Source organism: Sphaerulina musiva (genome assembly GCF_000320565.1).
Source record: "Sphaerulina musiva SO2202 unplaced genomic scaffold SEPMUscaffold_1, whole genome shotgun sequence".
In the NCBI taxonomy this organism is placed as follows: domain Eukaryota; kingdom Fungi; phylum Ascomycota; class Dothideomycetes; order Mycosphaerellales; family Mycosphaerellaceae; genus Sphaerulina; species Sphaerulina musiva.
The window spans coordinates 4,186,004-4,209,869 of record NW_016017383.1 but is presented as its reverse complement, the minus strand read 5'-3'; the positions used below and the strand labels follow the sequence as shown (position 1 = coordinate 4,209,869).

The window sequence follows — 23,866 nt, the reverse complement described above, 5'->3', positions numbered from 1 at the left end:
GGGGGGGGGGGCAGAGAGAGAGAGAGAGGAAAATGTTTCAAAAAGACGTCAACCTATTACCCAGTTAGTCACAATGAATGAAACAATTGAACCAATCAAAGTGCGAAAAAGTGTGGGACACTGGACAAGTTTATTAGTTGACTCGAAGAAGGATCTCGCTTCGACCAGATTCAGATGTAAAAGGTAGATAAGGCAGACTGTGATGAAGTTGGGCGATGATGAGGTATTATGTCTTTTTGCAACCAATGCAAAAAAAGATGTATTTTTCTCTCCCTCTCTCTCTCTCTTGTGGTTTCCCGAAGGATCCAATTTTTCGTTGTGATTGCTATACCCCAAACACCAGCAAATTTTTCTTCTCCTAAAGGTAGTCTCAAAAGCAACAAAATATGAAGTTCTTGCAAGCATCGCTCTTCATCACACAGGCGATTGCATTCAGTTTGGATACCAGAAGTCCTGCCCTCATCAGCCGACAAGCTGCTACAGATATCGCAAGCAGCATTGCAACGATTCAGGCTGCGACACAGTCTCTCAATACCGCAGTTTCGTTCGGTGACCTTCTGGCGCTCACATCTGCAAATTCCGCCGTCGTCAACGCTATCAAGGCCGCTACATCGGAAGCCAATGGTCTTTCCACACCACTCAAGTTCGACGATGCTACCACTCTCTCCACTCCGATCAAAGACCTCGGAAAGGTCTTTGATAGCACCATTACGAAACTCATTGGCAAGTCCAGCTCCATGATCGATGCACGTCAGACAATTCTTTCTGGTCTCGAGTCCCAATTGTCTGCGTCCGCGGCATTCTCTACCGCGCTTTCACGCAAAGTCCCAGATCATCTCCAGAGTACTGCGATGAGCCTTGCGCAGCCCATTGCTGACAGTCTGGCTCGTGGTATCGCCGAGTACTCCAAACGCTCCATTGGTGGCAGATTGGAGATTCGGAAAGCTGCTCCCGCCGGAGCGATTGTGACACAAATCGCAGACGGGTGAGAAAAATGCTTCGAAGCTTGACCATGTCGCACACTGGAGATGTGTCAGCTAATGTTTGGCTCTGCAGGCAAATTCAAGCGCCAAAAGGCAGCGTGCTGCCAACTGTGTCGGCCAGCATAATGACCGCCAGCATCATTCCAGCCAGCATAATTCCAGCCAGCGTGCTGCCAGTCACCGCCAGCGTCCTACCAATCAGCCCCAGCACAATCTCCTCAACCATCCCAACAAAAGCAAGCAGCGCCATAAGCAGCGCCATCAGCACCGCCATCTCAAAGAGCAGCATCTCCAACATTCCAGCCGCCTACGTGATGCCAACCCTATCCACCATCACGGGTATACCATCTTACAGCTTACCAGGTTGCACCACACCGACCAACCGCCGCATCTAAAGCCCGCTGTTGAGGTGGAAATGGAAGGGAAGCCTTCTTTTTTTCTTTTTGTTGGGTAGGTATTCACTGGGTGTTGTCGGTGGCGTGGATGCAAGTGATTTTTTTTTCGCTAAGCTTCAATGGAAATAAGATCAAGGTCTTGGGAATGTGGCAACGTGAAGTGAAGGAAGTCGATGGTGAATGCCGTGTGTATGTGTATGATCCCCTAGAATAGATTAGATAACGATTAGATAACGATTACTGCGAATACTTACCATGTAGGTAGGTCAGGTATGCAGACGATACCTTAGATACCTACGATAACGGCTGGGATTTGGGAGGTAGGTATACCTTGTATATACCAAACGTTAATGAACCTGATGCGAAACCAACGATCAGTGTGGTATGGAATCTATCCCGCCTTTACACCAAGCCCAACTTGATCTTTCTCTTACCCGTGCTCTCCTCGGCCTCATCGCTGATTCGGACAGTAACCTTCTGAAAGAGCTCAAATTTGCTACCCGCCTTCTTCCCATCATTGATCTCCAAGGAGTAGTCTTCCGCATCAAACACGCTCTCCGGCTCCTTCTCCCCTCCATCGCCCAGGTCCTTGAGACGGACCAGTCCTTCGATGCCAAAACGGGGCACAAAGACCACAAACCCGTTGCTGAAGATTCGCATGATGAACCCATCCTCTTCTATGATGCGACCTTTGAGCGCCTGACCTACGTAGTATTCTACACTGGCACGTCCCGCCATCTGAGCATTGCGATGTCGGACGTTGATGTTCTTGCATACACCTTCAAGCTTGTGTCTGGACTGGAGAGAAGCATCGATCGGCTCATACTCAATGGCTGCTGCAAGCTGTCGGTGTGCTTCGAGATCTGCATAACGTCGGATGGGACTGGTGAAATGCGTGTAGATCTCGGATGCAAGACCATAGTGCCGGAACTCGGGGTATGCTTGTGTGCCGGAACAGAAGTACTCCGCAGACATCATACAACGCGTTGCGAGGATGCGGACGAGAGTGTTGAAGAACGGCTCTTGTGGATCGACGCATTCGTCCAAGCTGTCGGCGAGTGCTTTCGATGAGTCGTGTCGAAGTTCCATGCCTTTCTTAGTCTTGAGCTGGTTGCCGAGTTCTTCGAAATTCGCCTTTGGGGGTGCAGGGTGACGACGGAGGAGGGCAGTCTGTGGAAAGGCCTCGTAGTTCTTGCCCGCAACGGAGATGTTGGCGAGCAGCATGAATTCTTCCACGAGCTGATTCGTATCGAGGAGTTGCTTGGTTTTCACATCCACGGGATCCGACGTTTCGCTCTCTGTCTCGACTCGCACTTCGGGCGACGCAAGATTCAGCGCACCAGCAGCCATTCGTTTCGCTCGGAGTTTCTTGGATAGATACATGAGGTGTCGCATCCCCTGAGTGAGATCGTCTTGCTGCGATTGGTCGTCGATGCGGAGCTGAGCGCGTTCGTAGCTGAAGGCCTCTCGCGATGCAATGACACTCTTCGTGAATGTCGCACTCACAATGTCGGCGTTCTGGTCGAGCTCCCACAGTACACTAAAGGCGTACCTCTCCACATATGGTTTGAGGGAACAGAGATCGGTGCCCAGCAGCATCGGCAGCATGTCAATGCGCTTATCTACCAAGTAGACTGTAGTACCACGAAGAGATGCTTCCTTGTCCATTGCGTTGTTGGGCTTGACAAAGTGCGAGACGTCTGCAATGTGCACGCCAACCTCGAAGTTGCCGTTCGGCAGCTTCTTGGCATGCAATGCATCATCAATGTCTACACATCCAGGAGGATCGATCGAGCATATGAGCTCACCACGGAGATCCCTTCTACCTCTCCAACCCGGATCGTTGACATCTGCGGGTACCTTCCAGTCATGACCTTCAGCTGGTAAACAGTCAAGCACAGTTTTGGGGAACGGTCGATATTGGACGTCCCACTCCAGCAGCAGTGCTTCAGTCTCGGCACCCTTTGTCTCCAGCTCGCCCAGACTACGGACAAAGTGGCCAACAGGGTACCGCGACTCACGATCCCAAGAATCGATCGTGACCAGAACACGCTTGCCGAGCAGGTCGCCAGCCTGTCTTGTGCGCACTCTAATCTTTGGTATACGCTTGTCCATGGGTATGAGAAATACTGTTTGCTGTGCTCGACTCTGCTTCGCACCAGTTTTGACCGAGTCCTTGTCGATGTGTCCAACGTATTGACGCCAGTTGCGCTTGATAATGCCAACTACCTTGGCGGTCGGCTGAGGTTTGCCCTCTCCAGCCTTGCCATGGGCACGCTTGACTTCATCGCGCAATGCCTTACGTTCCTGTGCCGATACTACACCTTCACCGGAGTCGTCCTCGTTCTCGGCATTGTCATTCTTGTTGATGTCTTCCTCTACAATGACCTTGCTCGAAGGCGCTTTCCATTGATCTTTGGGAAGAACCTCAAGAACCACAATATCGCCCGACACTGCCCGGTTGCTGTTCTCTCGACCTTGGATAATGAGGGGACGGTCGAATGATGGCACGTGCACGGTACCTTCGAGGTAATTGTACGGTGACACACTAAAGGTTCCCTGATGCATGGTGCCGTTCTTCACGCCAGTAAGCATGGCTGAAACTGAAACGTAATCCGGGTAGAGTAGCTGTGTTTTCGCATCGCGTGCAGCTCGCTGATCACGACTAGAAGCGACCATGTCAAGAAGACGATCTGAGTCGGCCAAACTCGACACATAGTCATGCAAGTTAGCAGCAGCAATGCCATCTAGCTTCGCCTTGCTTAAGTTATCCTTGTCATCAGACAACATGACAATGGCTGGACAGCGGATGCTCTGACGAGCGGCCACAGCCTTTTGCAAATGTTCAGAGTACCACTTGCACGCCTTTCGAATGCCGCGGTCGTTGCGGTCGTTGATGGTCTCGCCAGCGTCTCGAGCGACGTGCGTCTCTAAGCGAAAGTCGTTGAAGAACACATAGAACCTCTTGCCATCATTCTTTGTGAGGGCAATCAGTCTGTGATAGAGTGGTAGAGATCTATTCTTGACTTCTTCGAGGACCGTCTGCAGCACGATCACATCCTGGACCGTATTTTCGGCCTCGAAAAAGTCCATGGCATTGAGAAAGGCATTGGTGTCAGGCACCAGGTAGTGTCCTTCCGAGTACACTTTCGTCGCAGCGGGTGTAGCTGATAGGACGAACGGCTCCCTCTTGTCGTGGAAGCCTGCTGGAGCGATGTCGATGCATTCGGTGCACAAACTCGAAGAGCATGGTATATCTTGGCGCAGGTAGAGTTCGCGTACCACTTTCTGCACCTTGCCTGACTTGAGCGTCCTCAGATACGTTTTGCTGCTCAATGTCGTGCTGGATGAGCCCGTCAACGCGTATGATCTCTTCAGCGAAGTCATCGCGGGCCAATGTGCGCTAGGCGCTGTTGATGTTGATGACGGGTGTGATGTTTGTTGCTGCTGCTGTTGGAGAATCTTCGCGGAGTGGTGATCGGTGGTCGGGATCTCGGCCTGAACCCTAACTTTGTTGGACCCTGCGTTTCGCCACTGTGGCAGTGCGCAGCCTCGGTGCTCGAGTCGTGACGTGGTTATCAATCCGCCCGCTCTTGAACTTGAACATCATCAGCGACAACAACAACAGTATCTCAACTCCGACGTTGAGCAACCTACGATGCCGCCAGGCATAAACCTCTGGCATAGTCTGGTCGCCAGACATGCCAAGAACCTCAAAACCGCCTTGTCGAAAGGCCTCAAAGCCCTTGACGCTCAGATCGGAGGCCAACGCGCAGCTCAACTCGAACCCATCCTCGTACGAAACACTCCTAAGCAGCCGCTGCACCCTCTCGCACGCATCCGCCAGGGCCAGTCACGCCAATACTCGACTGCTCGCCGCTGGCTGAATTCGACCTTCCGAGAGTTTTCGTCTACCGGCAGCAGGTCTGGCGTGCGCTACGACCGATCGTCTTTCCCCAAGTCGAGGATCGGCTCCTACGTGCAGTCATCGTCTGGAAGAGCGCCGTTCGCATCGACTCTCCGTCCCAACCTCACTGGTGGTGCTCTCGGCAGGACAGCAGGAGGATACACGCATGGCGGAGCTGGAGGTGCCCGTTACTTCAGTCATGGCCCCGCAATGCAATCACAAGTTGTGCACAACGTATCGCAAGCGATGCGTGCGTTCCTTACGCAGGGCCAGAAGGCCCAGTATGACGGTGTGAATGGGAATGGTAACAAGCGCTTCAAGGCCGTGTCAACTCTTCGCGAAGACACTGGCCGCAAGCTGCGCTCTGTGCCAGCTGCAACCCCGGGCTCGTGGATCGACTTCCAGATCAACCCATCCATCACGGCGCTCACACCATTGAGCTCTGTTCTCGGCTACACTATGTCTGAGTTGCCTGAGACGAACAACCTCAACACCGAGGGCCTTCTCGATGTGCTATCCGCTGACTTCTCACGCGTGCTCAAGGACCTCGCTGCGGTGCTCAATGACCTCAGGCGGTTGTCAGCACTAGGGGACTTGCCAATCACATACCAGAAAGATCATCTGCGTATTCACTTCCCAGGCTGCGACGCGGAGACTGTCGAGCGGCTGTGCGATGAGCTGAATGTGCAACGCGGGACTGTTCACCAAGACCCTTCATTCGATGTATTCGCTGGAACTGAAATTGCGCTGCTATTTCCATTCGCTCCTAGTCGTGATCCCTCATCAATGAGCGAGGAGTCCTGCGGCGCTGATCTCTACGACTACCCGCTGAAGGCTGACCGACATGTCATCGGCATTGACGATATGCTATCGGGCAGTGCAGCATATTCAACGCAATCTGACACCGGCTTCGAGGACATTGCCGGAGAAGAGCTATCTACTCCTTGGCTCACATCATCAGAGTACCAATCCGTCCATTCTGGCAGTCTCGGCTCGAACAAGCACGATCCCCTTGAGTATCAAGGATTCGAAGGCATATACCGGTTCATCGAAGAGCTGGATTCTGTCCGTCGGTGAATTAATATATACGGCTGATTATCAGAGGAGTTAAGCAAGGTGTTCTCGGTATTGGATTTGGGCTACGAATGAGGCATCAGAATGATATCCCACCTGCTCATAGCAGCGTGCACGACACGATGTTACGAGATCCATCTTTGCCGATGGATGAATGTTTCCTTTGTTGTGCGGAGGAGAAACTGCAATAGTCAACTCAATGAAAACACTCGTTCCCCATCTTGACTTCTCCACGTACTATAATGCCATCCCACTCCACACTCGTCACACTGCCAGGAGATCCTCTTGATAGTTGTTCTAGTCCCCCTCCCAAAGCGCAATCGAGGCATCCTTATGCACCTATCCGCAATTCAAACGAATCGGTTCTTCACAAAACCCTCGGGTCAATCAGGCACAGCCCTTCAAAAACACCAAGAAGCATGCAGCGTTCCCGAAAACCCACATCATCTCCCGTTAAGCCACTGCAGGCAAGGCAGACAGGGCCATCTTGAATCAACAAATGGCGTTGGATGGCTTTCCGTGCTTGTGTGGATGCAAGATACACGAGAGTCAGGCTTCTATGGATTCATGCAGGTAGCCGCTGCATGCCCCCGAGCGAGCGAGCAGTAGTATGTATGTAAGGTCAGGTAGGTAGGTAGGAGGTACCTGCCCTCCTTATATGCCACGTCAGACACCACCACCTACCTCTACATTGAACTACACCTTATTACTCTCACGGACGGAAGACTAGATGGCGTTTCAAGGGTCATCGTTGCTCAAGTGTCCGTCTGGGCGATGGGTCTCATCTACGTATAAAATACCTAGCCAGCACACCCAGGTTGTGCACCTGGTTTTGTTTTTTTGTTGTTGTTGGAAGTATATTTCGACCTCACCTCTCGGAGACTTTTCTTTTTGGTTTTACTTCCCTCTTGTAAAAGGCTTGGCGAAAACTGGGGATGTTTTGGTGTCGCGTCGCCTGATGTCTCTCTCTTTCGTTGACATGACAGACAGACACTGTTCTCGCTACATCTACTGCGCGCGAAAAAAAGAAACTGCATCGCGAGTTCCGGCTGTCGTAATAGGTAGGCGTGGGTGGAAGGGGCGACAAGGGAACCGAGAATGAGGGAAAGAGCGTGGCAAAAGGTCGCTTCACCGGACTGGAGCCGAAACCTCAACAGCAGAACACGGGCGCCGATATGGAACTACATGTAGTGGCCACCGAGCCTTCCATGTCCAATGTAGACGTCTCCAGGTGTTCAATCCCCACTTGGACGGCTTGGCTAGTTGAATAGGACGAGAAGAAGGGGAAGGCGAAAAGGAGCGAGAAGGATTAATGGGGTTTTCTCAAGCAGAAAGAGACAAGTTCCATGCAGGGATTCGAGATTTCGGAAGGTATTCCAGCCTCATCGCATATTGAGATTGTGAGAATGGCTGCTACCATGTGTGGGTTCATGGCTATCACCTACCTCCTAGGACAAGATTGTTTTGCGAAAATCTTTTGCCACGGTTCCAGTGGCGTTCGTTGCATTCGAAGGAGCAAGTTGCGGTTCTCAGAAGAGGTTTTGTGTTACCAAGTCGAGCTTGATCTACCTACAGTCCTCTGGCGGTGACGGCGACGACAACGACGATAGTCTTTTACGGCGCGCAGACCGACCGTTGCATGCACTCTGATGGGACTTACGGAGTCGATACCGGTATTGCTGGAAGGGGAGGCCGAATCCATGGCGCTGGTAAGAAGTCAGAGGCCTACTGTGCGTCCGCCATGAGAGTCGAGAGGATCGTGCTGCCTAGCTGGGCGTTATCGCGAGCCTCGTGTCCTATCTACCTCTTATGATGGCGCCCAAGGTCGGCTACTCTCTCTGGCAGTTCATGGTCGACACTACTTCCGGGGTTTGGCCGCAGAACATGACTCAAAGCGACCTCGCTTGCTCAAGCAACTGCTGATTTTTGACTCGCGCGACTGAACTCCGATATATGCTCGCGTCGTATTTGACATCACACACTACTAGCCAGTTTACCAAAACTAGGGATCGACCAGTGGCTGAAGTCCGTTTTGCGAGGCAACACTGTCAATTCGTCGGAAAGATGTCCGAAAGCATATTTTACGATCAGGCGGGTTTGCGCGATGCCCCACCTATCAGCTGGCCATGCGGTCTTATGAAGCGGCTTGTGACCGCAGATGGGAAGCAAGAATAGCTTCGAGGCCCAGTGAAATTCCGGAGATTTATTCTCCAAGGAACATTGGTCCGCTAGCTTCGACACGGGCACTGGTCGTCCGTGTTCATGATGTCAAGACCTGGCCACCTTTTGCACCCATTGAGCATAGAAGTAGAAACATGCTGACTTCGTGCAGGTCGGACTCGGCTATCTCGGCATGCCTCATATCACGCATGACATTGGATCCCGTGGCTCTCCTGCGAAGACTGCTGTACCCAGGAATGTACCGATGTACGAGCCGTTTTCAGGATTTGCTCATGCTCAGAACTTCAGCCTTTCGGTAGGTGGCTGCTGATGCGATTTCGCACCACGGTCAAGAGAAACGACCAGCGCGAGAAGACCATGGTGGTTGATGGTCGTCGCACTGGCGAGGCTGTCGCTCAGACGGCGGTGAGGGTACGACGGGTTGATTCGATACCATCTACGGTCACGATGCAGGATACATTACACCTGCGAGCATGTCCTGGTTGCATGTGATCCATTATTGTCCAGCCCAGCCGAACACTGGTCCTTTTGAAGCTCAGAAAAATGGCGCTAACTGTGGAGTAATAGACCGCTCGATAGCGTGCTTGATTGGACTGCATAGCATATCTTGGCCTCGACCAGGGTCGATGCGGTCGTCCAATCGAATCAACGCAGCAGGTTTATGTTGATTGGCATTTTGATTGACAATTTTGCCACCTTTGTTTGGAGGCGTCATCTCTGATCTCTCAGCCTCGCGTATTTGCTACTTGAGACATTGGGTAGGCACATGGGATGGGGGCTCGCGCAAACACAGGTCATTCGACATTGGTGTTCGGGTGCGGTCTGGAAGCCGAGGCGCAGTCTTATCATCATCATCATCATCATCTGATCAAAGTTCTTCTAGGCGCTCGCGTACCGTCATGTACGTGTGCAATTTCCCGTTTGCACGTTCGACATTTGGACGGCTCGCTGGGAGCCGCACTGCGGGCCGCAAGGCAGCAGGCAGAAGGCAGACGGAGGGAGGGAACCAGTGGATTCAGCTGACGAGGCTGCACGGCAGATCTTCACAGTGATTACTATGTAGGTGGGTATGTACTGCTACAGTTGTCGTAGCCAACGACCAAGAAGGCGCATCAATCGGGATTCGGTGGGTGGTTGCGCGCAGGAGACCTGGTGCTGGTGCTGGTGCTGGAGCAGCTACACACAGTACATGTAGTAGGTACATGTTGACTACCTTACCTCCCCTACCTCCTAGGTATATACATGTACCCGTGGAGATGCGGCCATGTGCTCAGCATCCATGATGATGTAATCGTCGGCTTGCCCACATCGGCTTCAGGTTCCATTCAGCAATGGGAAATACAGGTACCTCCTACATGCATACGCAGACGGCCATTGATGATTGCTGCCGCCGACAGCTCTGCGTCGTCGTTGATACCTTATGCTTTAGGCATGTTCCAGCAGGATTAAAGTTACCGGACTCTACCTTCTATCAGCAAGCACAAGCTCAGTGGCAAGATCTGCGCGCCCACCTGTTCATCTAGCATGCACAGATGGTGCGGCGCGGGACGGGTTACAAAGGACAATCTTGTATCGGCGTGTAGCTTTCGTGCCGAAGACTCATCATGGGTGCCAGCTCTGGTGGCGTGGGATGTCGATGTACGGGCGATCCTCCAATGTGAAGACGGCGGGTATCTGCATTAATCGCTGCACTTCCGGGACATGTCGCCAGCCGATGTCGACTTCAGGTGGCAGATCAATAAGGGCTCGACGCATCTCTGCAAACGTGCAAGAAGGCAGGTAGAGAGTGAATGTGCCTACTGTGGCGGGCGTCAGGCGGTGCATATGGGCCCAATGTGCGAAATGCATGCGCGTGCGCGCGGGAAGAGTAGAGCAGAGCAGAGACCGTAAGCCCCTCGTTGAGGTAGCATCGCAGCTATTGGCCCAAAATAAACCTTGCATGCTATACTGCCTTCATATCATTCGATAGTGGGCAAAGGCGGCGGAGCTTTGTCTGCGACAGTAGGACGGCCGGCAGGACGCAGGCTGGGTATCTTTGGGTCTTTCTTGGTACAGCCACGCCAGAATTTCAGGTCAGGTCAGGTCAGGTCCGCGTGTCGCGGTGTGAGAGCTGCACTAGGCCAATACACGATGCCGCAGAAGGTCTTGGTGCTGCACGATCGCCACCGTTGCGTAGATGGGGAGGATGCGTAGATCGCAAATGGGGCGGCGTGAGAGGGTCGTTGCTCATCCATATGTAGGCAGTAGTATAAGCCACAGAGACTCTCCGCCTGCGACGCTCGGCCAATCCATTCGCTGTCGCAATTGCGTGCATTACCTTCCCGTCGTGCGCTTCCGCCAGTCGTCAGTAGTGTCGTCGAGGGAACCGTTTCCGTTTGCACGCAGCAGGCTTCTTCCATCTCCAACAACAATCTAACCTACCTGACCTTGCCTACCACCTACCTATGCTCCGAACGAGAGCACATGCCACTCGGTGATCTCTCCACGCCTCAGCACTACCCAAAGCAGCGGCATCAGCAATATCTCCAGCGCCGTCGGGTGCCCATAACAGCAACGGCAGCAGCAGCAGTAGCAGTAGCATCAGCAGCAGCACGAGAAAGACGATTGCTATTGCTACCTGACTGGGGAGCTCCTCGCGCGCGCAGAAACGCTGTGCTATCGCTACCAACACCGTGGCGAGCAACTTCACGCGACGAATCACGACGGGCCCAGCGATACTCGGCGCAGCATCTACTCTGTTGGAAACAGACCGCCTTCGTCTTTGGGCGCATTGCGGTTTACAAGTGAGTCCCAATTTCCTTCGTCCTGCCGACCCTCTTCTCGCCGCTGCCAGCACACCGGGTACCATCACGCAACGCTTTCGACCTCCCGCACCCGGGTAGTTGGCTTCTCGGCCCACCGAGCAAGCTCAGCGCAACATCCCTTGCGCGCCGCCTCCCGGTGTCTGGCTCGAACGTGTAACCCCAGCGCGGGTGCGGGCGACCCTGGGGATCGCGCTGGGCCACCAGATGCCTCAGCAGTGCCGCAGCTAGAGTAATGGAGAGATGCCGTTCTCCGAGCAGCAGCTCGAGGGTCGACGATTGATCCATCAGGCTCCCAGCGACTGCAGCGAAACGAGCAATACCAGCAGCGCACGAGCGAACCGGACCCCGGTGTCCTCCATATACCGACCTTTTTCTCCTACCTCCTCCTACCTTACTACGGTACCTACCCACCTAGGGCACCCATGGGTCGGTCTCGGCGGCGTCTGAGCGTGGTCTGAAGGATTCAGCTGAAGCGGACCGTTGCTGACTGTGCCTAGGAACCACGTAGCGAGTGGTCGACTGCCAACCGCAGTCGTACACAGTATTATTATTGTGCAGTGGTAGTGGGGGTGCTTCTGTCTGCGTCATCCGCCCCGGGCGCTCGCCTGTTTGTGCTCGCGACCCTAGAACTAGTCCTATCCTAGTGTTGGCGCTAAGACGCCGCTCTGCAGAGCGTGTGCCACGCTCTCTCGGCGCATCAACCATCGGCCCTCACTTCGGCCTGCCTACAGCTCGCCCTTGCTTCGCCAGCTGCACATCCAGTCCAACAAACAACGCTCCTGCGTCCCAGCCTGCGTGCACGCAAGAACAGGGTTCTCCAGCTCGACCGCAAGCTTATCTGCGCTCTGCTAAACTTTGGGATCGTGCAGCGCAGCGCTCCGTCCCTGGTCACGGGCTATTCGATTCTCCACTTCATCACCGAGCGCGCGCGCGAGGCAGAGAGCGCGAGAAAGAGAGAGAGACAGAGAGACAGCGAGACAGAGAGCGAGCTCAGCGTACCCACCCCGCGACACCCTCGTCCCATCCATGCGCATATCGCAGCGCGCAACCCTCCGAGTATCTCCAGCGCCTCACCGCCACCGGCGCGCGCAGGCTCAGCTCAGAGACCGCACCGCCTGATACAGCGTTGGCTGTGCGACGAACCCGAATCGACTCGACGTGCTCGATGCCAGGCAGCGGGATGTAATGCTGGCTGTGTCGCATCGGAGCTTCGAAGCATCATCTACTTCACAAGCCGGTCTGGCCATGGAAGACACGGGCACAATCAATCCAGCAGCTTTGAATGCGCCTGGTAAGCAAACAAACCCTCGCCTACCCCGTAGTGCGACGCGTCCGTCGTCGTGCTCTCTTCGCCTACACAACATCGGCGCGGCTCGGCTGAATGTGTCTCCTAGCCATTTCGCAATTGCTGACCCAAGCTGCCCTCCTCTAGCCAATACCATCTCCCCCAACCTACTCTCGACGTCCAGCCCGCGCGGTCAGAAGCGCAGTCGCACGCCAGATTCGTACGCAACGCCCGGTGTCAAGACGGAAGGCGGTATGTTAAGCCAAGATACACCACTCACACTGCGCATGCGCATGTGGGCTACACAAATGAGAAGCCACGCTGACATGTACTGCTGCTTGCAGATGACGCCAAGACCAACAAGATACGCAAACTGAAGGCAGAGCAAAGTCCAGCGCCATCCAACATGACGAGAGCCGTTCCCCACCACCCGGTGCAAACACCACATATGAGAACAACATCATTATCACATGTATCTCCCGCCCAGGCTTCACCCACACGATCCACTCCAGGTTCAACAACAAAACCTCCTGTGATCAAGGCGCTGCCCACGGTCAGAGACCATACCACAGATCAGCTTGGACCGCAAGGCGATGAATACATCCCACGTGAGATTGACGACTCGGGAGAGACGAAAGTTTCCCAAGATGGGTATCCCCTCGGGGAACGCAAGTACCGATGTCGGACGTTCAACGTCCCCAATCGTGGTGACAAGCTGTTCATGCTCGCCACGGAATGTGCGCGTGTACTGGGCTACCGCGACTCATATCTACTTTTCAACAAGAACAGGTCGTTGTACAAAATCATCGCGAATCAAGCCGAAAAGGACAACTTGATTCACCAAGAGATCCTGCCATACTCCTATAGGTCCCGGCAAATTGCCATCGTCACAGCTCGATCGATGTTTAGGCAGTTCGGGAGCCGTTTGATTGAAGGCGGCAGACGCGTTCGGGATGACTACTGGGAAGCAAAGGCTAGAAAACAAGGCTTCACCGAGGACGACCCGGCAGGAGAAAAGCGCCCAGGAGCTGCGAGGGCCCGTGAGTTGGCTGCTGCAGAGGCTGCAGCAAACCACGCCAATGCGTTGAACTCTCTGCCACAGCATGGCGAGATCATCTATAATAACGCCGGGCTGGATGGTGGGCCACCAGGCCTGGGGCAGGTGTCGCTTGCTCCATTGCCCATGATTCACCTACCTAGTGAGGACCTCCGACCCAGTGCGACTGGTGGCATTGTCCGGCCACGACAGGAAGTCACTGGTCCAGCGTACATGGACGCCACCAGATCAAGTGCACCTGCCGAGATCATGACGCAAGCTGTAGGAGCAGCCGACTTCAATAAGCAATTGGCTGCGCAGCGCGATCATCGTCGTCAGTACTTGCAAAATTATTGGGAGCGTCCTCATGAGCAGCAGACGACAGAATCGCAGACTGAACAAGCCGGTTCCAGCACTGTTGCGCCACAGAATTTGCAAAGTCCGCAAAATGTATCTCAACAACAACGACAGGAAGCGCCACAAGCATACTCTGCCTACCAGAACCCGCAGAATGCTATGCCCTCGCCCGTCCAAACGATGCACCGAGGGGCTCCCGGGCCCGTGCATCACGGATCACCGTCGATGGCCGTGAGTTCGCAGCATCGTCAGACTCCCTCGTATTCTGGATATCCTCCCGCCCAAATGTGGCCACCACCCCAGCCGCAACCATCACCACTCGGTCAGTCACACATGTCTGGGTATGGTCAGTCACAGCCGCCACAGCAGCAGCAGCAACAGCAGCAGCCACAACATCACTCCCAGATGCCCCCGCCACAGATGCCGGGTCAAGGGATGAGCTACGCTCAGCAGCTCGGTCAGATGAACTCGGCCGCGTACAGTGGCATGAACAGGAGCATGTATCAGCCCAACCCAAGTCAGTACATGGGCGGACAGGCTCAGTCTGGCGCAGGACCTCAGCCAGGCATGCAAGGATGGTCCGGTCCTGGCAACAATATGCCTCAGAATTACGGCTACCAATGATACCCATGAGACGAATGGCCACATGTGGCGCAGATACCAGAGACTGGGCTCGGTCATACCCATAGATCCATACCCTTACATTTCTTGTGCATGCTTGGATTACTCGAGGTTTTTACAGCATCTTTACCCCTTGGACCCGAACGTTGCGCGCCTTCCATTTGAGCTGTCTGGCCACCGCGACAATCACATCATCAATAACAACATCGATATCACCGCTGCACTGTCCTGCGATAGGTAAACACGGATGGCTTGGGCCTTGACATTATCTATTCTCATGGTCGGCTCTCTGCTGTTGCATACGTTCAAGGACATGGGGGTTTTTGCATAGGCCTCGTGTGGTCCAGGAGGCTTCCGTAGTTGTAATCGCTTGCATCAATATGGCATAGCGGATTGATTTTGATTCGAAAGTGGTGACGATACCCAGATTGCTTCATGTTGTTTTTTTTTTCTCTTTGGCGCTTTGGCATAAACCCTCGACTCAGTGCTGCGTTTCCGGTCGCATGGGTTGTCAGTATGGAGGGACGAATGCGAGGCAAGTCGGCATGTTCAGGCAGGGCAATGGTAGTGATAGAGCAGGTGAAATTTCCCGTGGTGCAAGGTCGTGTACTTCTTTCTCGTCCTCCTCCTCTTCTTCTTCTTCTTCTTCTTGTTCTTCTTCTTCTCCCGTCGACTGACATCCTGTAATGACTTAATCACTGCCCCGGCTGTGGGTAGAAGAAAGTGGGCACGTGACGTGGTCAAACTTCGCGTGTCGCGTCACTCGGCTTCGTCACCTCTGCTCCCGCCCGTCTGCTTTCGCACAATGTACAAACAAGGCACCGTGCTTGTAGACAATCATTACATGGACATGCAGGTATAGCACAAGGACCACTTGCAGCTGACCACCCGCATGTAATTACAGTATGCCCTACGAGACCTCACGCCAATTATGAGTAGCAGAAGTTCGAGTTCCAGGAGTGTGCCGGAGATTTCCCCAGAAACACGGGCAGAATGAGCAGCGGTGCCAACCCATGGTCGGTGGGCCAAAAGGTGGAATTGAACGACGGACGATTGGGCACTGTGCGCTTTGTCGGGACAACAGCATTTGCAGAAGGACAGTGGGTGGGCGTAGTGCTCGATGAGCCATCGGGGAAGAATGATGGGTCGGTCCAGGGGAGGCGGTATTTCGACTGCACAGCACCGTATGGCATCTTCTGTCGTCCCAATGGGGTCAACTGTGTCATTGAGGAACCCAGGACGAATCCGTCCGCAAGGCCAGCGGCCAACGGAGCGCTGAGCAGAGGGGGAGGACGGCCCAGCAGTATCCACGCAGCGGTGACGGGCGCGCGACGGCAGACGCTGACGACGCAGACTGGACCCGGCAAGCGATCCAGTGCTATCGAAGGAAGTCCTACGCCTGCGCCCCGACTCGCCAGTGGCTTGAGATCGCCCATCAAGTCTCCCACCAAACAGCTCGGCACGAATGGCACCTCGAGGCCTACGAGTGCTTCAACCTCGCGGACCGGAACACCTCCTGTCGCGGGTAGAAGGATTGCCACGGGAAGCGCAGGGACTACAGCGACGGCCAAGTCACGCCCAAGCCTTACTCCAGCTACCAGTACAACTGCCCCTGGACGAAGGACATCAGCTCTGCCTGGCACGTCGAGCGCGGCAGTCCGAGGCACGCGGCCTCCGGCTACAGCTACCAAATCTGCTCGTCCCTCGATCGGAAAGTCTGGAGCTGCTTCTCGACCATCTATGCCTGGTCGACCGGCCATCAAGCCCGCAACGAGAGAAAGATTGAGCGCCACGACAGAGGAGGGCACGAGCGACAGTGCTAGCGAATCCGCGTTCACGCATGGAAGCGTAGCTTCTTCGTCAGCCAGCCAACGAGACGCAGAAGATCAGGGAACGGAGGGAGAAGAGGAAGAAGAAGGAGATCAGACCATGACCAACTTTGCGCCACCTCCGCCGGTACCTCCTTCGCCCACTGTGAGCACTGCTCGGTCGCGGCGGCCTTCTTCGCCAACCGCTGCGTCCATTCACTCCCAGCGGACCATTCGCAGTACGGCGCAGGACAAGCGTCGTCTTGAAGAGCTCGAGGCGACCAACAGAATGCTCGAGCGCAAGCACATGGAAGATCGCGGGCTCAAGCAAGAGTTACAGAAAACCCAGAAAGAGCGCGATGATGCAAGGAACGTGAATGAAAAGTTGACGAACAAGGCGAAATCACAGCGGGAGGAACTGGAGAAGCTGAAGAAAATGGTATCCGACTACGAGTCGCAGGCGAAGTCTGTGGAAGATGTGCAAGCTCGGTTTGAACTCGACATCGAAAGTGCGGTGGTAGATCGAGAAATGGCCGAGGAGATCGCAGAGGCGCTCAAAAAAGACTTGGAAGATGTGCGTAAGGTGAACGAAGAAATGGAGCTGGAGCTGGAAGTTCTCAAGGAGGAGAACAGTGAGCTGAGCAAAGAGATGAGCCCAGAAGACAGGAATAGTGCCGGCTGGCTGCAACTGCAGAAGAGCAATGAGCGGCTGAAGGAGGCTCTTCTCAGTCTGCGTGACATGACTCGGGACCACGAAGCGGAGCTCAAGGCACAGATTGCTACATTAGAGGAGCAGATCAGCGACATGGACACCGTGAAGGCTCAATTTGAGGAAAACCGCGAGAAGTTGCTCCGTGCGGAAGCGGATGCTGAAGATCTGCGGGAGCAGCTTGAGGTGGCACAGAACGCCGAAGAAATACTGGAGAAGCTGTCCGACGAGAATATGCTGCTTAAAGAGCAAGTCAACGAGCTGAATGGTGTCATAGAAGATCTTGAGGACCTGAAAGAAGTCAACGATGAGCTCGAAATCAACCATATCGAAACAGAGAAACAGCTGCAAGAGGAAATTGACTTCAAGGACAGCTTGATCGTCGACAGAGAGCGAACTGCGAGAGAGCAACAAGCAGCTCTTGACGAAGCAGATTACAACATCAATCGCTTCCGAGCGCTTGTCAGCCAGATGCAGAGTGATTTGCAGGACCTCGAAGCGAGCAAACAGATCTCGCAGGCAGAAGCCGAGCAGTTGTCGAGCAAATCACGAGCTATGCTGGACCTGAACCAGAAATTACAATCAAGTGCTGCCAAGACACAAATCAAGACTATCGATCTCGAATTGCGCAGACTGGATGCCGAACAGGCGAAGCAGCATCTGGAGATCGTGCAACTTTTCTTGCCGGAATCCTTCCAAGCTGAGCGCGATAGCGTGTTAGCTTTGCTTCGGTTCAAGCGAATTGGCTTCAAATCGACCCTCGTTCAGAACTTCCTCAAAGAGCGTGTCGCATCCTTTGGCACGCGCGGTCAGGACGAGGAAGTCTTTGCTGCATGCGACGCTCTTGATAAACTCACGCTCATTGCTGGCATTGCGGATCGCTTAGATCGATCTCTTAGTCACTGCAGTTTGGATGCCTTCTCGAACTACGGTGGCGCCTATCACGAATTGGATGTCGTGGAGCGCACCCTGGAGAGTTACATTGATGCTTTGCGACGTGATGAGCTCAAAGAGAGCGAGATGACCGTGCGTCTTGGGCGCTCTATCGAGGTTATGAACCACCTGTCAAGTCTCCACTTGCACAATGGTCTGGCTGATCATGCCGATGATCTGATTACACGGACTAAACTACTGCAGAGTCACCTGGATAGCACGACATCTGCGCTCATTGTGACCAAGAATCTCGTCGAGAGTGGCTTACCGAAAACTTCGGAAGATATGGAGTACGAAGATGAGAGTGTCACTGATGCTGCTCTCATTGTCAACAGAATCAAGACGATCACAGAATCCGCCAGGAATGCCAAGGTGCTTGCTGGCAGGACCCTTCGCGCCTTAGAAGAGCTAGAAAAGAGCTCTTTGACACCCGAAGAGTCATTCCTTGAGAACTTTGTCAGTGTGGAACAAGTGGCAGCCCAAATCACAGCTTATGCCTGTCATAGCGGAGCAGCCCTTCAGAAAATACTCGCAGAGGAAGGCCGTGCAGAGCCCGTCTCGCCATCGGAAGTGTCGGCAGTTTTGTCCAGAAGCGCAATAAGTATCTTCTCGCTTCCCTCCGCAGAAGCTGGACCATACGCGACCTTGAATACTCGCCTCCGCGACCTGAGTAATCTGCTATCGGATCTCTCCAGCATTCCAACAGATTACGACAACGCTGTTGAGTTTGAGCGTGCTCCGGCCCCATGGGTGGCACGCGCACAAGAGCTCAAGCATATGAAGGAAGCAAATGTGGACATTGAAGCCGAGCTTGCTCGTGCCCAGGTCGCTATCAATGAGCGTGATGGCCTGGTCAAGCAGAAAGAGGCTGAACTCAATGAGCAAACTGTCAGAATTGAAATGCTCGAAGCCCGCATGAAGGATGCAAGTAAGCGATCGGCCAAGATTGCGGAGCTTGAGAAGGAAGTCCGTGACTCCAAAGCTGCTGAAGCGAAAGCGAAAGGTGAACTTGCCCGTGCTCAACAGAATGCTACCGATGACATTGAAAGAGTCCGAGAAGAAATGGCCCGACTTGCTGAGGAGCGGAGCAAGCACGGAATGGGTAACAAGGCGATCGATGGCGATGCTATCGGCTCAAATGCCGCCGCGACAATGCAGCGTCAGCGCTTCAAGATTGCCAGCCTTGAAGGTGCCGTTCGCCATCTCAAGCAAGAAAACCACAAACTTCATCTACCGCCCCCGGACACGTCGCGCAGACTGTCAAACGACAGCTGGCTGGACTCATCAGCGTCTGTTTTCACGTCCAGAAAGCAGCAGCATTCCAACAGCAGCACTACTAGTCTCAACCTTGACCGGGGCCTCCAGACATTATTGGAACTCTCCACCCAGTCCACTAGTATTGACCTGACAAAGATTCCCGAAAACAAACTGGCTTGGAGACCTGCCAAACAGACTCCTCGATGGCAGATTGAGGTTCGAAAGGGACATTGGGCAGAATTCGACCACTGGCGTGAGAATTTGATCCGAGAAGATCGGGAGAACAGGAAAGGAGGAAACCACCTTGGTCATGGGGCACTTCTTCCGAATGGTGTGCAAGTACATGTATGAGAAAGCGTGGGTCTTCTGTCTCTCTTTCTGCCTCATGTGTGTATACGGGGATCGTGCAAATAACTTTTGGTAGCGAAGATACCCCCCCAATTTTCAAATAAATGTGACCATGTGTACTCACAAAATTTGCAAAGCATGTACGTCTGTCTATACATACATTTATAGGTTTTGCCCGTTGGGCCCAAGCATACCTAAACAGACACACACATAGCATAATGAGGGTCCACAAATCATTCAGGGAGACCGAGCAGCGACGTTGGTATTTCAAAACAAGGCGTGCATACCGGGAACTCGAAGTACTCTCTGCTCCAGTCTTGGTAAGTCTCTCATTGGGTAACATTTATTATGTTTAGCTGGATGGAAAACTGGCACTAGGCTGAGATGCTCATGCCAGACACTGTCTATCTAGTATGCTATCCCGGAGAAGAGGCCATGTCTCACTCACTCGTCTACAATACTCATCTCGCCGGTTTCATTGGCGGAGTCTCCTTCGGGCTCTGACTCCTCATCCTCGCTACTGACCTCTTCAGCATCCGAGCCGGCCCGCATAGCAGTAACATCATCAGCCTCGTCCACAGGTCGTGACTCCTTCCATTGTCCGCCTGCTCCAGGACGGACACCATCATCATGCTGCTCAGACGTGCTGGAAGATGTATCGGACGAGATCAATATACGGCGCTTGGCTCGCGTATTTAGAGAACCCGCATGGCTTCTTGGTCGATGCGAGCCACCCCCGTCCTCACTGCTTGCTGACCCTGTTCGTATGGCTTTCTTCGTGGCCCGCACATTGCCCACCTGATCGTGTTGGAAGTCGATATCGTAGAAATTGTTCAAGACTAGGCCAGAGTTACGCACGTGCGGCACCGATTGAGACGACTTGGGTGGCCGAGCAGCTTTGCCACCACCTAATTGGTCCTTGGGGAACGATGGACCGTAGTCGAAGAAGAACTCTTCGCCAGCTCTAATGTTCTTCTTGGCATACATGCCAATGCGGAAGACAGTGTTGACCATGCTAATCAATGGCCTGAGATTGGACTTGAAGCCATCAATGTGATTGATGAACCTCGTCTTATTCCCAAAGTAGGTGCTGTCGATTTCTTGCTGCCGATTGAGAGTGAACAAGTAGCACAACTTCTGATGCTCATACACTGCGCCCCGGCGATCAGCTTCTTCTTTGGTAATGGTCTCTCCCTTGTACTCGCCGACGAACTCATCGACGCGAATGTCTTCGCATGCGTAAAGTCCCAGGCCATGGACTCCGCTGTCTCCAACGATTGTGTGTTTCGCCACACCTCGTTGCAGGCTGGCCATGCCGCACCTGTTTTGTAGTATGCTTTCGTCATGTCGATGCACTGGGTCCAGGACGTCAGCAACGCCACAGTCGCCGCAGAGGTCCGGATCACACTCCCGGCTCTTCTGCCAACACGCGCAGCGGTCGTCTTCCCAGCATACTGACTTTCCCTTTGGGCGTCTGCCGCTGTGACATAGACAGCCTTGCCATTTACGTTTACAGCCGGGACCACATCCACAAGACTTCTCACAGGCTACTCTCGCATCAAAGCATGAGCATCGGGCATCCGAGCAGGAGGTACCTGGATGGTGGCATGGGTAAAAAGGATCACGTTCGTCTGCCTTCCACCGAAGACTCGCGAAAGGGCCCTTATCCCAGTATTCAAGATTGCGCCGTTTCTCTTGCCCCGATGGCTCGCTGTCCACTGTCTCTGGGAATGGCACTCGTATTCGCCAGTTGACAACTTGTGGTAGGATGATATCTGTCTCGACGATCTGGTTATCCGCGGGTTCCTGATCGGTGGTGTGATCCCTGATCTCGCCATGATACGGACAGTTGAAGCGCATGCAGACTCGACAAGTTAGCTGGCTCTCAGTCTGGACATCTGCTGCCTCTGCGACAAGTTGCTTTGTGTAGGCACTTCTCCGAACCATATGCCAAAAGGAGAACTTTGCAATTCTCTGAAAATGGTCGCATAATACTGCTGCCCTTCCGACGTTCTCTGGACTTGGCGTAGGTAGTTTCTCAAGAACGCGTCCCCAGCGTGATCCATCCCTAATAAAGTCCTCGGATAAAAAGGGCTTTCGATCGCGGAGAGCCTTGTGAGCATCTGCGCTAGTCCCAACATCGGGTTTCTCCTCGAGCAAAAAGGATAAGACATCCGACCATGTGCAGCCGATCTTCTCGATCAAGTCCTCCACGTAGGGTGCAAAGCTCTCAGCCTGTCCAAGACGCAACAGCTTCCTCTCTCGGTCGTCAATGTCCACATAGTACTCCTTCTCTAAGTCGAACGCTTTGCTAAGATCGAAATCGTCCCCAAAGTACGGGCAATGCTGAAGACTGGTAACATTATTTGCGAGTAGGCTGTTGCTGATACTGACGTAGTGGCAATATGCACGTACTTCTGGAGTATTACTCGTGTTGTATGTTGTGTATGGTGCGAAGTATGACTGCCTTTCTGTCTTGGAAGTCGAAGGATGAATTTCGATACTCAATTTTGAGCAACCTGCAGGTACGCCTTTACTGGCTACGGGATGCAGAGGTATTGGAGTCATCAGGCCAAAAACGGAGGTGGCTTGTCCAGGGCTTTGAACATTGGCTCGGAGTCGGCTTGTCACACGAGCGCGTTGCAGTTCAATCCTCGTCCAGTACTCGTTGTCGTCGCGCATTTCCTCGACGTAGTGGCCAACGGATCTCTCGATCGCATGCAAGGCTGTCGCTGGTGCCGATGCTGGCTGCAGGCCCGCCCTCGAGGCCAGTTGTGGCGATGTGCGACTGGTGCGCTGTTCTAAGACAGCTACGGCGCGGTCGTCTGCCGATGGATCTGGCGAGCTAGCAGTGGACCGCTGTGCTTTTCTTTGCATATTTACTTGCTGCTCTTGTGATGATGACACCTCACGTCTAAGCCGTTCTTGTCGTTTGGTAGCCTGGTTGGCGATCTGTGTGTTCTGGGCGCGCGCATCGGACTGCAAGAGGTAATCCCAGTCATTGTGCTGCGCCTGGGTCCCATATTCGTCAAGGTCTCCGGCCAGCGACGATACATGCGATTGACTAGTTTCTTCTCCAGAAACTCTGCGTGACACGGAGCTGGGTAATGACTTCGGTAAGTGTGCCACGCGTGCTCCTTTGCGTAGCATTCTGAGGCCATGTTGATCATTCTCGGCGACTGCACTGGGATGTGAGTTCACTTCCGGTTCGGTAGAGGGCTTAGCACTGCCGGAACCTGGTTGCGCTTTATTCGTGAGCAACTTGGAGGTTCCTGCATCGTCCATTGGCGACAAAGGCGGGCTTTCTGGTATCGTCGAGCGGCGCTCGCGTACTTCGCTTGATCTCGTAGAAGTTCTACCAACGAAGGATTTCTGACCGTGACCTCCTGATTCTTTAGGTGTGCAACCGTACAAACTTTCCGAGTCCAATGTGATCGCCTCACCCCGAGACGACGGGCTCCTGGGCGTACTGGAAGCTGTGGCCTGACGTGGGATGCCGTGATGGTGTTCAACAGAGGGCACTATCACTGGCGAGCTAGTAGCTGCTGATACCACGTCTCCCAGCGAGCCACTGTTACCAAGATTCGCGGAGCTTCGTAAGCTATCGAGTGTAGGCAGCCCGCCTGGGCGATATTTCGGTGTTTTGGACGATGCATCTACTGGAGAGGGCTGGTTGTGGATGTCATGGTCTTTGCGTGGCGTTCCGTTCCAAGATAGAGAGACGTTGGACTGAGCACCAGGCCCATTCAGTCTTCTTTTCTTCGCTGGTCGCTGGTTAATGTCATCTTCCTGGGTCAGGTCAATCACACCGAACTTTCTTATATTCGTATTTGTCGAAAGTTGAGCAACTTGACCGCCTGTGGCTTTGCTAGCAGAAAGACCTCCGCAAAGTTCAGGAACGAATTTCTGCATCGACCGATTGAACGGGGGAGGGCCATGAGATCGCTGCTTATCAAACTTGTGGCTTCGGCTTTGAACACGCCCCTGAGCTGATTTCGAGAAGCTGGCTCGCATCGCTCCTTCGTCAGAAGATGGCGCGCTAGGCGATGGCTGATTTTGTAAGTCTTTCCTGTCCGGGGACGATTGATGTGCAGAGCGAGCCTTGCCTGCGCTCTTGCCTGGTAGGAGACGATCACTTTCCGCCCTTGGTGTTGAGGGACCGCTAGGC

At 53.7% G+C, this 23,866-nt stretch overlaps 8 protein-coding genes across 8 annotated transcripts; 5 read left to right on the top strand and 3 right to left on the bottom strand.

The window, feature by feature from the left end:
* Nucleotides 1-324: 324 nt before the first annotated feature.
* Nucleotides 325-1,631, top strand: SEPMUDRAFT_146684 (uncharacterized protein). The gene is made up of 2 exons (XM_016903797.1): nucleotides 325-985; nucleotides 1,057-1,631. Exons 1-2 carry the CDS (start codon nucleotides 387-389, stop codon nucleotides 1,376-1,378), a joined length of 921 nt encoding a protein of 306 aa, XP_016765833.1. The 5' UTR covers nucleotides 325-386; the 3' UTR covers nucleotides 1,379-1,631.
* A 149-nt stretch (nucleotides 1,632-1,780) lies between these two features.
* Nucleotides 1,781-4,765, bottom strand: SEPMUDRAFT_35969 (ribonuclease R; the record flags this gene model as incomplete). Its single annotated transcript, XM_016908625.1, has 1 exon — nucleotides 1,781-4,765. One exon carries the CDS (start codon nucleotides 4,763-4,765, stop codon nucleotides 1,781-1,783), a length of 2,985 nt encoding a protein of 994 aa, XP_016765832.1.
* A 224-nt stretch (nucleotides 4,766-4,989) lies between these two features.
* Nucleotides 4,990-6,577, top strand: SEPMUDRAFT_146683 (uncharacterized protein). Its single transcript, XM_016903796.1, has one exon. The coding sequence runs from the start codon at nucleotides 5,037-5,039 to the stop codon at nucleotides 6,360-6,362; it is 1,326 nt and encodes a 441-aa protein (XP_016765831.1). The 5' UTR covers nucleotides 4,990-5,036; the 3' UTR covers nucleotides 6,363-6,577.
* Nucleotides 6,578-7,215: 638 nt separating this feature from the next.
* SEPMUDRAFT_146682 (uncharacterized protein) lies at nucleotides 7,216-8,373 on the top strand. The gene has a single exon (XM_016903795.1). It carries the CDS (start codon nucleotides 7,706-7,708, stop codon nucleotides 7,946-7,948), a length of 243 nt encoding a protein of 80 aa, XP_016765830.1. The 5' UTR covers nucleotides 7,216-7,705; the 3' UTR covers nucleotides 7,949-8,373.
* A 390-nt stretch (nucleotides 8,374-8,763) lies between these two features.
* On the bottom strand, nucleotides 8,764-9,618 carry SEPMUDRAFT_146681 (uncharacterized protein). The gene has a single exon (XM_016903794.1). It carries the CDS (start codon nucleotides 9,137-9,139, stop codon nucleotides 8,936-8,938), a length of 204 nt encoding a protein of 67 aa, XP_016765829.1. The 5' UTR covers nucleotides 9,140-9,618; the 3' UTR covers nucleotides 8,764-8,935.
* Nucleotides 9,619-10,927: 1,309 nt separating this feature from the next.
* SEPMUDRAFT_146679 (CRC_subunit-domain-containing protein) lies at nucleotides 10,928-15,263 on the top strand. Its single transcript, XM_016903793.1, has 4 exons — nucleotides 10,928-11,323; nucleotides 11,842-12,635; nucleotides 12,777-12,881; nucleotides 12,974-15,263. Exons 2-4 carry the CDS (start codon nucleotides 12,530-12,532, stop codon nucleotides 14,644-14,646), a joined length of 1,884 nt encoding a protein of 627 aa, XP_016765828.1. The 5' UTR covers nucleotides 10,928-11,323; nucleotides 11,842-12,529; the 3' UTR covers nucleotides 14,647-15,263.
* A 205-nt stretch (nucleotides 15,264-15,468) lies between these two features.
* SEPMUDRAFT_146677 (uncharacterized protein) lies at nucleotides 15,469-19,809 on the top strand. Its single transcript, XM_016903792.1, has one exon. The coding sequence runs from the start codon at nucleotides 15,637-15,639 to the stop codon at nucleotides 19,699-19,701; it is 4,065 nt and encodes a 1,354-aa protein (XP_016765827.1). The 5' UTR covers nucleotides 15,469-15,636; the 3' UTR covers nucleotides 19,702-19,809.
* Nucleotides 19,810-20,634: 825 nt separating this feature from the next.
* SEPMUDRAFT_20850 (SET domain-containing protein) lies at nucleotides 20,635-21,243 on the bottom strand (the record flags this gene model as incomplete). Its single annotated transcript, XM_016908333.1, has 1 exon — nucleotides 20,635-21,243. A coding segment is annotated over one exon (609 nt), but the record flags the coding sequence as incomplete, so codon positions are not given.
* Nucleotides 21,244-23,866: the final 2,623 nt, after the last annotated feature.